This window comes from Cibotium barometz, chromosome 57 (genome assembly GCF_041138505.1).
Source record: "Cibotium barometz isolate CiBa-2024 chromosome 57, ASM4113850v1, whole genome shotgun sequence".
NCBI lineage: Eukaryota > Viridiplantae > Streptophyta > Polypodiopsida > Cyatheales > Cibotiaceae > Cibotium > Cibotium barometz.
In genome coordinates this window covers 5,262,771-5,276,124 of record NC_141102.1, presented here as the reverse complement: position 1 = coordinate 5,276,124, position 13,354 = coordinate 5,262,771, and the positions used below count along the sequence as shown (strand labels likewise).

The 13,354-nt window shown below is 43.9% G+C and overlaps 1 protein-coding gene across 9 annotated transcripts in view; it reads right to left on the bottom strand.

Annotated features, from left to right (window-relative positions):
- Window positions 1–13,131, bottom strand: part of LOC147606344 (uncharacterized) — a 36,546-nt gene extending 23,415 nt beyond the window's left edge. For 5 of the 9 annotated variants that reach the window (XM_086792009.1, XM_086792015.1, XM_086792010.1 and 2 more), the window contains exons 1-8: window positions 12,955–13,131; window positions 12,725–12,854; window positions 12,472–12,639; window positions 2,264–2,332; window positions 2,063–2,151; window positions 734–1,669; window positions 489–618; window positions 215–403 (exon numbers count right to left, since the gene is read on the bottom strand). In XM_086792009.1, coding sequence (XP_086648135.1) covers window positions 215–403; window positions 489–618; window positions 734–1,669; window positions 2,063–2,151; window positions 2,264–2,332; window positions 12,472–12,639; window positions 12,725–12,854; window positions 12,955–13,095 — 1,852 coding nt within the window. In that variant the 5' untranslated portion in view covers window positions 13,096–13,131. Of the gene's footprint in view, window positions 1–214; window positions 404–488; window positions 619–733; window positions 1,670–2,062; window positions 2,152–2,263; window positions 2,333–2,609; window positions 3,682–12,471; window positions 12,640–12,724; window positions 12,855–12,954 lie in introns of those variants that run through there. The other 4 variants (XM_086792011.1, XM_086792012.1, XM_086792017.1 and 1 more) reach the window with 2 other exon arrangements.
- Between the last annotated feature and the right edge of the window lie 223 nt (window positions 13,132–13,354).

Below are 13,354 nucleotides of genomic sequence, written 5' to 3'. Positions count from 1 at the left end.
AACTTTAAGTGTCAAATTGTCGATAATATTTTTAAGTCTCAACTCCCACATGCATATATAGCCCTAAATTTATGGCCACATATGAAACTCCACCAGGAGTTGAATCATACCTTATCATACCTATCATTCTCCCTGACGTATGGTAGTATGAAATGTATGATATGAACTATGGTTACAGGTAAATTTGTTCAGTTTACGGACTGATTTGTGTCACCTGACTGTAATGTTAGCCTACCCTCCGTCTGAATGGAGAGATCCAAGTTCACATCTAAGTCCGAGCGATCTCCAGCAGTGGCTTCGGCACATGCGATCTTGAGAGACATAGTATCTCGCCCCCATAACACACTCATGCCAGAAGAGTCATCTTCCCTGATAGCTTCAGATGATCCATCTTCTTTATTGCCTGTAGATATAGCCATCAGTAAACCTTTAAATCATCAAAATTAATCATCACTATGTTGCCTAATAAAGAAAAAATAATTCAGTACCAATGGTCCAGCCTCTTGCATGATTCCTACTCTCATCCTCACTTTTTTTGCTAGGACTTTGTTCTCTAGTAGCAGAATGAATTGTTCCACTGCTGAGAATGTCACTTTTTCCAATCCCTTCTAAAATGCCCTGGCAAAATAGAACTCAACATTTACAACTATGCCAATACAAAAAGACTTGCAAAAATACAAACTCACAGCCCCCTGTAAAAGAGACTCAACTCACGAAATTAATTGAAGCTCACCTCTTCCTCCATATCAGGAGCAAAAAATGCTAGAGGTTCGAAAGGTTCTGCTTGAGTGAGCTGAGGCACTTCTATAAAGCCTTCAGAAAAGTCAGTAAAAGACGACAAAGCATTACACTTTCGATAGATGTCCAAAAGCTTTGCCCTAGGATAGCGGAACCCTTGACCAACATCGGACTTATCTACATGAGGTGGAGCTCCAATTAAAGGGAGAGCACCATGCAAAAGACCACTTCCAGAAAAATTAGCACGACCTCTGCCCACAGTAAACCCGACAGTTGAGCTATCACCACGTCCTCTTCCAGCCCCAGACCCTGGAGCATGTTTGGGAGGGGTTGAGGCCAGGGGAGGCAGCTCTCCTTTGCTTCTAGAAGTGATAGAATGAGAACGCCAAACACGATCACGGTCCCGAGACAAAGCATCTGCCTCACGCTCATTCTCATTTCTACTGCTATTAACTACAGAGTGTTGCCTGTTACGATGTGCATCCCCTTCTTTCTCAAATTCTGACCGCTTTTCCCGCCGAAGCTCCTTGTCCTTGTCTTCCAGACCCCAGCGTGTGTTCCATTCACTGTCACGGCGTGCCTCAAAAGTGGTTTCCCGACTTGAGGAATCAGACCGACGTTCTGATAAAGGAGCTCGCCTACCCTCAACAGAATCTCTTGTGGTTGATAAATTCTCTGACCACCGATCTGCCCTTCTGGAATCAGTACCATCCCCAACTTCCTTCCATCTATCACGCCTGCCCATTACGCTGCTCTCCCGTTCCTCTTCCCTCCAGCGGTCCCGACGACCCCCATCAGCTTCTGTAGAGACAGTGCGCCACCAATCTCTTTTCTTGTCAGTGTCCCGATTACCATCTGGCCTCCACCGCTCTTTAGACACAGAATCACTGTTTCCTCCATTACTGGAGCTACCAGGTGTGCGTGGAAGATCCTGCAAGTTGAAATGCATACACAGAAAATCCCCACACACAAAAAAATCAGCTCCACAAAACCAATGCAAACATGTAACTAACAAATAGCACATGCAGATAGTGACAACAGTAACAAATCGTGCAATGGGTGCAACAGGGGAATATATATACATTTTAAAGATGCACTCTTTTACTTTAGAGGGACACTGTAAGGCTTCCTCAATAAATGTGAACTTCCAAATTACAAGAGGAAGAAACCAAACCAATTTGCAGCAACAAACTAAATTGGCTAGGATATTGCATAAAAAAGATGGTGGTGTATGGTGTATGTTATCCTGACAATCAGAATGACCGTGCAAGTGCAGCATGGGAATCACACGAGTTACAAACAACAGTAACGACAATGTACTGACCGTTGCTGTTGTTGGCAGCTTACTGTCACCAGGCTTGGAAAACAGCCACTGAGGAGACAAAGGGATGATACTTTCTGGCCCTGGCAAATCTGCAATGAAGTCAGCAGCTTCACAACATTAATCACTTTGCCTACATGTAAAACAAGTGGAGCTTTGAAGTAGAGTGGCCACTAAAAGATGCCCAATAATAGGAAAGATCACCTTTGGAGTCTGGTTCACAAAGCCTAGGGGTTTTCTTCTTGTTTACCCCGAACATGTTATTTCCTTCATCTGCAAACATCAACAATAAGACAAAGTAATAATTTACCCGGTAGGATGTAAGCACTACTTGGGCACCATCTTGTAAATAAATAACACCTAAAACCCTTTTGAAATGGAAACAGCACAAAACAAAGACTGCTATAAACAACTGCACAATGACACCACACTAGGGCCGGGGCCACCCCTCCTCAATACCAAGTATATTATTGGAGTATTTTGTTTTGTAAAATGTTCAACGGGCTCTTAAACCGGATTTGCCATAAACAAGAAATATGAAAACACATACCAAACAATATACTCGGTGTTGATTCCATTGATGTAGAGCCTTTCCAACAACTCCCTATCTCTCACTAGAGTGAAGCAATCTCAAATTGGTGTTCTTGGTCCACACGCATAACTGGTGTGCCCGTACTAGTGCCTCAATTGTAGCCTGACGTGACGGGAATGCTGAAAATGAAGAATTGGAACCGGAGGTCACTCCCGGGCACAAAACAATGCAGCAACGGAGTCCCCCGTTGAATTTATGTCGCATTACACATAAACATCAATCGACTCGTCATGGGCACCGCCTACACAAACAAACAAGCACAAGCACTATGGATGCCCAAGACAGCCCTAAAACAGCTCGACCAGCCCTCAAAAGGGGTTGACCAGTTCAAAACAAGCCATCCAGCAGGGGCTGTAACTTGTAAGGTCTCCACTCCCCAAGGATTATCTAACCTAGAACAAGAAACCTAACAAGGTTTCATGGACCCGACATCATCATACACATCACATGATTGCAATGGATTGTGGCTAGTGCCTCACCACCCAACCGTAGGTTCAGTGCCTTCAACCACCCCCAAGCCTGAGGTCTAATTACCACGAGCCAGCTTGGTATTGATGGCCCAACCTAGCGTCCTTTACCACTAGGCCGAACACCCCACCTTGCAGCTCCATGGTCACAAGATCATGCACGCTTCCTTGGTAGCCCCAAGCCACTTGGCCTATAAGGAACTCCTCCCAAGGATCATCTTATACACAAGCATAAACAAGATTAGAGAAACCAAATAAAAGGAGTGCATGCAAGCTCACCACCCAACCATAGGCTCCCAATAGTAGGTTCGCGTCCGCAAACCTCCCCCAATGTAGGGGCTAAGGTTCCATTCCCACGAGTCCATGCTTGTCATCCCTGGCGCCCCATACCACCATGGGCCCTCGACAAGACTACCTCTGATCCGCCACGTCCATGGCAAGAGTAAGCCTCTTGGTCCAGGTCCAGACCACAATGAATCAATAGTATATATACCTAGATGAATCAAGGAACATACCCAAATTCACCTTTTAGGATCGTGCACGTTGAAAGAGTGCACAGAGCGGAAACAAAGGAGCACTAGAGTGTGCTAAATTGAGATGCAAGAGAGAGAGAGAGAGAGAGAGAGAGAGAGAGAGAGAGAGATGTAACTTGGTTGAACACAATGCTAATCAATACACTTAAATACACTAAGAATTGATGGACACGTGTTCAAATACAAGAAGTAAATTGCTGAATTGACAAGAAACACACAATGAGCCGGAACGGCCGACCCCTCCCTCAAATAAAGTATATTGATCTTGGGAGGATCAAGTACATAGTGTCATGGGCATTTCTCACCAGATTTCCATACCAATGCGTATGAATACAGTATTGCAAACAAGTGGTTGTCGATGTAGACTTGCAACCCACACTACCCTCTCAAGTGCCCATGTTCCCTACCACCTGCTCTCTATTGTTCCACCAACACATGGTAGCAACAATCTGCAAGAGAGCACGTAGGACAAGAGAACACTACATAGGGTATGTGATCTTGTGATCCGGTTCCTCCCTCCTGCTACTTGCTCCCATATATAAGCATAAAAGCTTACCAATAGCAAGTAGAGTCGATGACAACGGAAGTCTTCGCGATGGAAGTCCTTGGAGTGTTGAGATCTTTGATTTGTCACCTTTCTTCGCAATAAAAGTCTTCAAGAGGATGAAGGGAACCTTGGGAAAGCTTCCCCTATGGTTCAGTCATTGGGAGTGTGTAGGAGAGTGATTAGCATCCAAAAACACTCTAGGAAGCTTGAAAATCACCTTAGCAAGCTTGGAAATGGAGTTGGGAAGGAGAATGTGCAGAAAATGCAGCCCAACAACCCTCATGAAGGAGGCGCCAAACTCTAGAGAGAGGAAGAGGAGTGAGGTGGTGAGTTGTCCAATGTAGGTGGCAGGCAGGTGCTTTGTGGAGTAAGCTAGAGTGGACACATGGCTGGTTACTCCCTTTGTACAAAGGGGATAAAGTCTGGGCGGTGGACATTGGGGTATGTCCACCTCGGGACATTAGTGTGTGAACATCGGACTGGTCATAATTTTGGTCGCCCAAAACTTAATGAAGTGTGTACACACTCACTTATAAATTAGTGCTAACTCCTAAGGCCAAGTTTACGACCAATACTTACCACCTGTCACATGCCACATAACCATGTCAGCAGACAATTTCACACACACGGTTCGCGTCCCCTTACCCGAAACTACACATTGGTCAAGCAAGCATGAAAACAGCATGCAATTTCAATTGCAAGCAAGCACATAAAGATGCTATGCAATGTAGCATTGGTATGGACAATCCCCGTTCATGAGACTATACCAAAATAGACGTGCTCCACGCAAGTACATGAGGTACCAGACCCAATGGAACACCAATCCACCAAGCATTTCCAGGCATGTACACAGAGACACAAGTCCCAACGGAAAGCCAAGTCTACAGTATCACATGAGTGGTATCAATCCCCGGCATAAACAACTGCCATGGACACCAGTCCAATGTACATACATGATAAGAAAGCACGGGTGGACCAATTGGGCGGCCAAATGGTGACAGAGATATGGAGCAACTATGCTGAATATACTGAAGCAAAAGAGTCCCAAGCAAGAGACACTAGAAGTCTCATAAGTGAGGGAGCAAAATATGTACAAGACTGAATGAGAAATGAGAGGCCAGCACCACCTATTTATAGGTGAGATATGCTTGCCGACTGGAAATGCATATGCTGGCCAATTGGAGCATATATGCTGGCCGACTAGTAAAATACCAAAACAGCTGGGAAAAATCCCAAAAAAAATATGAAAAAGAGGTGGCCAGCCCACAATCAAGAGCCATATAAAAGGGACCAAATGGGCACCAGAAATGAGCAAAAACTGGGGATGAATGTACTAACACCCCCTCTCAGCACCAGATGCTGAACAAACTCCAAGAAGCCGAAGATGAGGAGGCAAGGAAGCCTCAGAAACTGGGTTGGTGAACAAATCTGTAGCATTCTCCACTGAAGGACAATACTCCAAACGCAAATCTCCAGCACGAACCCGTTCACGAACATAGTGATATTGAATCTCAATGTGTTTCGTACGAGCATGAAACACAAGGTTCTTGGCGATGGCAATGCAGCTCTGATTGTCACACCAAAGAAGAGTAGATCCAGTAGGAGGACAGCTGAGCTCCTCCAATAATCTCCGCAACCATATCGCCTCACATGCAGCATAACAAACCGCACGGTACTCCGCCTTTGTACAGGAAAGCACCACAGTAGGCTGCTTTTTACTCCTCCATGAAATGGCTCTAGACCCGAGAGTAAAAACACAACTAGTGGTCGAACGCCGAGTATCTGGATCTCCGGCCCAGTCTGAATGGCTCTAGACCCAAGAGTAAAAACACAACCAGTGGTCGAACGCCGAGTATCTGGATCTCCAGCCCAGACCATCCAACAAGAGTGCATCCTTGGCCATAGAAGATGCCAAAGTCCAGAGTGCCACGCAAATACTGAAGAACTTTGAGAGCACACCGCCAATGTTGCTGATGGGGTTTGGATGAGAAAGAACTCAATAACTGACTGCGAAACATATGTCCAATCGGGAGTAGGTCAACCACACCAGACAGCCAACGAGAACCTGATACTGTCCCTGATCAATCCCTGGAGAAGCATCAAGTAGAGAAAGCTTCTCACCAATATCCATAGGAGAAGATATTGGTCATATCAGCCATCATCAAGCACCATCGATGGCACGGGCAGCCAGTCAGCAGCCTGTAAATGCCTCTAAAGAGTAGTTGACCAGCATAAAAATGCTACTAGCAGTAGTTGGCAAGCATAAAAGGGGTTGCAAACATCAATCAGATAGCATTACAGTCGGCCAGCATTAAAGGACAACATTGGAATAATGCACAGCATTTAATGCTAGCAAAAAGCATTCTATTTGTCCAATAAACAGACCGACAAAATCAGTGTAAACCGACCAGCAGCTAAAAAACATATATAAGCCAAGTGCCTAGTTCCCACTGAAACCGATCCCGTCAAGCGGGAATAGCCTCCGTTGGACAACCACACGTGGTTGGACAACCACACGTGTAATAGCACAACTTAAATATCACAATTTGAATGGAAAACTTAATAACAAAGTGAAAATTAAAATGAAATGAAATGTTGATCAATGGACACCAGCACTGGGGCCGGAATGGGCCGACCCCCCCCCTTCAATATATGATATATTATTGGGAGTATTTAACAAATACAATGCTCCATGGGTTCAATGAACCAAATGATGTTCATGTACAACTGAGATGAATACAGTACCAAACAAGAGACTCAAAGTAGACGTTCGAAGGAGAGCGACCCAGTTGAGTGGTCAAGTCTCTACGGTCCTGTGCCTTCACTAGAATCCGCGGAGAGCGCCCCACTGGTGTTCCAAGACCACGCACAAACAGGCGCTCTCGTACTAACGCCTGGCTCTCCCGATCTCGGCACCCTTGGATCGTGGTTCTCCAAAAGCTTGGACTACCCGGCACCGAACGGGTGTTAGCAGTAGAGAGAAGCCGCCTAGGAGTGCAGAAGTAGCCTGGCTACAACCGGCGCAGCCGCCTTCAAGGCAGAGGGAGCAGCCGCTATGGAGAGGAGCAGCCTGCTGAGGAAAGCACAGCCGTCTGCTGTGGAGAGGAGGAGCAAGCGCATAGTCGTCTGAAGGTGAGTAAAAGGATGGTCGCCTCTTTGTAGCTGTTGGAGGGGAAGCACACGACCACAGCTGGCCAGCTCCCCATGCTTGCATGGGGGCGGCCAACTTCAAGGTGGGGTGTGGGTAGGTGGCCATGCACCCACCCCCACACATAAAGGGTTAAGTGTGGGGTTTCCCTCCCCATCTTGGCCCACACGTGGGTGCCCACTTTTAAATGAATGTGAACTTACAACCTTACAACCTTATAAAATTAAAGGTTAGAAAGAAAGCTATTAAACAAACAAGTGCAATACACTTACCACCTGTTCACACGCAACAAAACTCGTCAGAAGACAGAGCAAACTTCACGACTCACTGGCAGGCATCCCCGCTCAGTAAGTGACACGTCAAACAGGTAAACACAAAAATACAAGTCATGCGAAAACAGTTTCAAACATGCAAAACATGAATGCATGTGCAAATAGTATCATGGACATATCTCCCGTTCATGGAACAAGTACAAAACATCTGTCGGACACAAAAATGGCACGACAGAAAACATAAATCCTGGTCTTCCTATGGAGTGACAGTCCCATAGATAAGACACAGATCCAGGCACGACCCTCCCTATGGAGTGAGCCCCATAGGGAAGACATGGCACAAATACTGGCTCTTCCATGGCATGACAATCCCATGCATAGGACACAATCCAGGTCATATACGGGTGGCACCAGTCTGGCTCCCGTCCATACGACACCATCCTGCTAACACACGGGTGGCACCAGTCTGGCTCCTGTCCATGTTAAGCAAAAATACTGGCTCCTTCACATGAGACACCGGCCTGGCCTCAAGTGAACGAGACACAAATCTAGAGATGGACCAAATGGTCGGCCAATTAGTGACATCCCCCCAGGCTTCTAAAGAGTTATCCTCAACTGAAAAGCCTCAAGATATGCCTGCAACAACTGTGGGTAGTCAATAAAATAATCCTCATTTACCCACTTTGTATCAATGGGCAAATAATTTTTGAACTTCACAAGGTATCTCCTGGAAAGCTTTCCTGCAGGTAGCTTTCGCTCCTTGTGAAAGACAATCTGTTCTGGCTAGAGGATCTCCTCAAGCTCATCAATCTCTGGCGGATCTTCTATGACAGGCACGTCAAGATCTAGCCCCACATATTTTCGAAAAAGACTCACATGAAATGCATTGTGAATCTTCCAATGACTAGGTAAAGCAAGCCTATATGACACTTCATTGATCTTTTGAATCACCTTGAAGGGTCCATAATAGCGAGGAGAAAGCTTAGGATATGATCCTTCTCGTCCTGGCCTCTTCCCAAGCCTAACCTTCTCAAATTTCAGCAAAACCCAATCATCTTCTTTGACTTGCATGTCCCTTCTATGCTTCTCAACAGCCATTTTATGCTTATCTTGTGACCTTGCAATGGCTGTCCGTACCTGAGCAAAGGCTACATCCAAGTCACAAACATATTCATTAGCTGCAAAAATCTCATCCTTAGTACAAAGGATGGGTGGCAAAACCACTCTGCCATAAATAATCTGAAACGGGGCCCTTCCCGGAGGCATGGATCGTATTGTTGTAGGCAAACTCAACAAGTGGAAGATACTTCTCCCATGCAGTCTTTTGATCTGCCACATAACACTTCAACAAATCCAACACGGCTGAATTTGCAGCTTCACTTTGGCCATCCGTTTGGGGATGATAAGCTGATGAAAACTCAAGTTTAGTGCCCATATTATCGAATAAAGCCCTCCAAAAGAGGCTCGTAGTCCTGGGATCTCTATCCCCAACAATGGATTTAGGCATACCATGATGTTTGAAAATATTAGCAAGAAAAAGCTTGACCATCCATTCACATCCCATATCATTCATTCACATCCCGATTCACAAGACATCACATCCATTCACATCCCATATCATTCATCCACATCCCGATTCACAAGACATCACATCCATTCACTCGTATTTGGTGATAACCACTCTTCAAATCAAGACGGCTGAAACAAGCCGAACCATCAAGCTTATCCAAAATGTCATCAATACGCGAAATTGGGAATCTATTCTTGATGGTAAGCTTATTTAAAGCTCTATAGTCCACACACATGCGGAATGACCCGTCTTTCTTTTGGACAAGAAGCACAGGAGAGCAATAAGGTGATAAGCTAGGCTGAACCAAACCTTTCTCTAAAAGCTCATTTACCTGCTTCATGATCTCTTCTTGTTGTGCCGCACTCACACGGTATGTAGGTTTGTTAGATAGAGAACTATCTGGCACAAGATCTATGCGATGATCTTTGGGCCTTTGGGGAGATAATTCACCTGGCAATGCATTAGCAAAACAATCGTTGAATGCATGAAGAAAATTCAGCCTATCGTAAGTCTAGCATCCACATTTTGATGACTTGGTACAATGCTATCACGAACAAAAACCAAGTACGCAGAAAGACTCTTTTTCATTGCTTTATTAATCTGGATGTGAGATACAAGTGGGATGGAATCCCCTTCTTTGCCAGCATCAATGAAATGCATACGGCCTCTATGCATAAAAGAAATCATGTTGGTCTTGTACTCTTTGCGGGACTCAAGCCTATGATGCCATGGCTTGCCCAACAATACATCACATCCATTTAGTGGTGCAACTAAGAAATGCTCATTATCAAGGTAGCCCTGGATATGTATGCGCAACTTCCCTATCAGTGGGGTAACCTGCACCTCTTTACCAACAAAAGCAACTTCGGCTTCAATCTGAGGTCCCATGTTTTCAACCTCAATACCCAAGGCAGCTGCCGTTTGTATAGAGATGAAGTTATCGCTTGCACAGTTATTAAACATGAATAAGGCGGGCTGATCCTTGATTTGACCCCATGCTTGAATACCATCCGCTCTTTTGCATCATGTTTTGTGTTTCCCTGCACATCAAGAACTGCATGTACATTAGCCTTGGTCTGCTTATCCTCACGCTTTGGTTTGCGGTCAGGGCATTGTCAAAACATGTGCTCTTTGCTACCACAAGAAAAACATTTTCTCTCCTTGGCATATTGCTCTCTTTGCTCGGGGGTCAAGCCAAATTTGTTCTTCTTTGGGCCTTGATCTTTAGATGAGGTATTTTCAGCTTTACCTCCCTTCTTGGTCTCCTGGAAGTTCTTTTTAGATGGCTGTCCACCTTTTTGCAGATTTGGGACAGCCTTGTCTTTGCTCTTTGAACCGCCTTGATCTTGCTTAATTTTGAGCACCAATTGCTCCATAGCAAGAGCAGAGACTATAAGCTGTTGCAAAGTATGTTTCGGGTGCAATTCAATGCCCGAACGATAAGCTGGTTGCAATCCGGAGCGAAACTTCCTCTTTCTTTCATCCTCAGTGATTTCCATAAAAGGAGTTACCTCAAGCAACACTTTCCAAAACTTGTTGACATACTGTTGCACACTTTCATTATCTCTTTGCTCAAGTCTATCCCACTTTTGGGTGAGAGTTTGCTCCGCATTTGGTGGCAAGAATTAAACATAAAATCTGTCCTTAAACTCTTTCCAGGTGCAAATGGGATCTTTGGTGATCTTTTCAGTGATCCATCATCACTTTGTAAATCATAACTCTTAAAGCTTGCTTATATCTGCTTCAAAGTCTTCATCTATTTCTAATTATGGATCGATGAGCCCTAACCCTCCGACGGAAAGAAGCTTTGCTGTTCAATTTCAGTTTCATTTTGTACCATGCTCAGCAAAGCTATGTATCAGATAGTCTGCATTTTGTATCATGCTTAGCAACGCGATGTTTCAAATGATCTGCATTATGTATCGTGTTGTGATCCCATGCTATTTTTGTAGTTTTGCTTCAGCAATCTCGTTTGTTTTGAATACACCATACAGCACTTTGCGTAACTTTTTGTAGGTCAAATAGTCATGTCTGTAACCTTTCTCATACCTATGCAGCAAACATAGCTGGTAATCTCTTGAATGGGGAACACTGTCTGAAACCAATAGTTAAACTATATCTACAATATCTTGCTTATTGATGAGGTTTCAGACTCCCTAGGCCCTGGCTACCTTGACTGTATATAAAATGCTTTCTTGTCCTAGAAAGTGGCAAGTGGCTTTCCATGTGGGGAAGTTTGACCTAAGGCCTTTCCCCAATGTCAAGAGAAGAGAATGATGAATCAGGTAATTGTTAGACATAGGATTTCAAGAGGCAGCCACCTGTGCGGAAGATGAGGTGGTAGAGCTATGAACTTGTCCAAAACCTCAGTTTTTTTGTCATATGTTTTTCGCATGTCAGACAACCCAAATCGATCTTTGCTAGTGGAGATGCCTTCTAGAGGACCTGCCAGCTTTTGGTTCCTACCCTTTTTGCTAAATTTCTCTAAATCTACCTGCTCAAAATCACCTAGATGCTTTCTATCATCTTTCAATTCTGTGGCATTGTTTCGTCTCCAAACACCAACTGTACCAACAAAGGCATGTAATTTTGCAGTCAAATCATCCACCTCTACAATTGGAGATTGGCTTGGCTCATTAGATTGCTGCGAAGTTGCACTTGATGCATTATCGGCTTTCTTGCTACCTGGAAACAAGATTGAAAAATCAAATATAAGTAGAGATCATGTCGAGTTACATGCATAGTTCATATCATACTCATATGATTGGTGAAGCAAACGTTTGCTAACATATGGTAAAATGGCGTATGAAACTGGCCTATCATTCTTGCTCTTTTTTTTTTTATAAAATTGAGACTTTTTTTTGCTGAAAGTGACACCGTGATTGGTCTACACCCCGTAGGTACTAGGCTTGGGCTGCAAAGAACCTGGGCCTCAGATTGGGCAGTGGGCACTATACTATGAAAAATACCTACAGTGTACCAATGTATTGCACATACTTACTAATACATATAGTACATAGTATGTACTATGTACTTTCAAGTTTGAAGCCTTCAACTTTCAAGTGTCAAATTGTCGATAATATTTTTAAGTCTCAACTCCCACATGCATATATAGCCCTAAATTTATGGCCACGTATGAAACTCCACCAAGAGTTGCATCATACCTCTTATTCATTCTCCCTAACGTATGGTAGTATGAAACGTATGCTATGAACTATGGTTACAGGTAAATTTGTTCAGTTTACAGACTGATTTGTGTCTACTGACTGTAATGTTAACCTACCGTCCGTCTGAATGGAGAGATCCAAGTTCACATCTAAGTCCGAGCGATCTCCAGCAGTGGCTTCGGCACATGCGATCTTGAGAGACATAGTATCTCGCCCCCATAAGACACTCATGCCAGAAGAGTCATCTTCCCTGATAGCTTCAGATGATCCATCTTCTTTATTGCCTGTAGATATAGCCATCAGTAAGCCTTTAAATCATCAAAATTAATCATCACTATGTTGCCTAATAAAGAATAAATAATTCAGTACCAATGGTCCAGCCTCTTGCACGATTCCTACTCTCATCCTCACTTTTTTTGCTAGGACTTTGTTCTCTAGTAGCAGAATGAATTGTTCCACTGCTGAGAATGTCACTTTTCCCAATCCCTTCTAAAATGCCCTGGCAAAATAGAACTCAACATTTACAACTATGCCAATACAAAAAGACTTGCAAAACTCACAGGCCGCTGTAGAAGAAACTCAAATCAATTGAAGCTCACCTCTTCGTCCATATCAGGAGCAAAAAAGGCTAGAGGTTCGAAAGGTTCTGCTTGAGTGAGCTGAGGCACTTCTATATATCCTTCAGAAAAGTCAGTAAAAGAGGACAAAACCCTACGCTTTCGATAGACGTAGCGGAACATCGGTCCATTTGGAAGCCCATTTTGGGCTTCAATGGCAATGTAAGACTTCCAATGAAGCCCAATATTATTATAAAAGCTTCAATAGTAAAGCCCAAAATTTCCTACAAGCCTTCAAAATGAGGCCCACCTAGATTACTAAGGCTTCTAAAAAATATAACATATATACTATATACTAGTGTATATAATGTATATAATATAGGTACTATATATAATATTTATAAACACTACTATATATACTATATAGTAGTGTAAATATTTT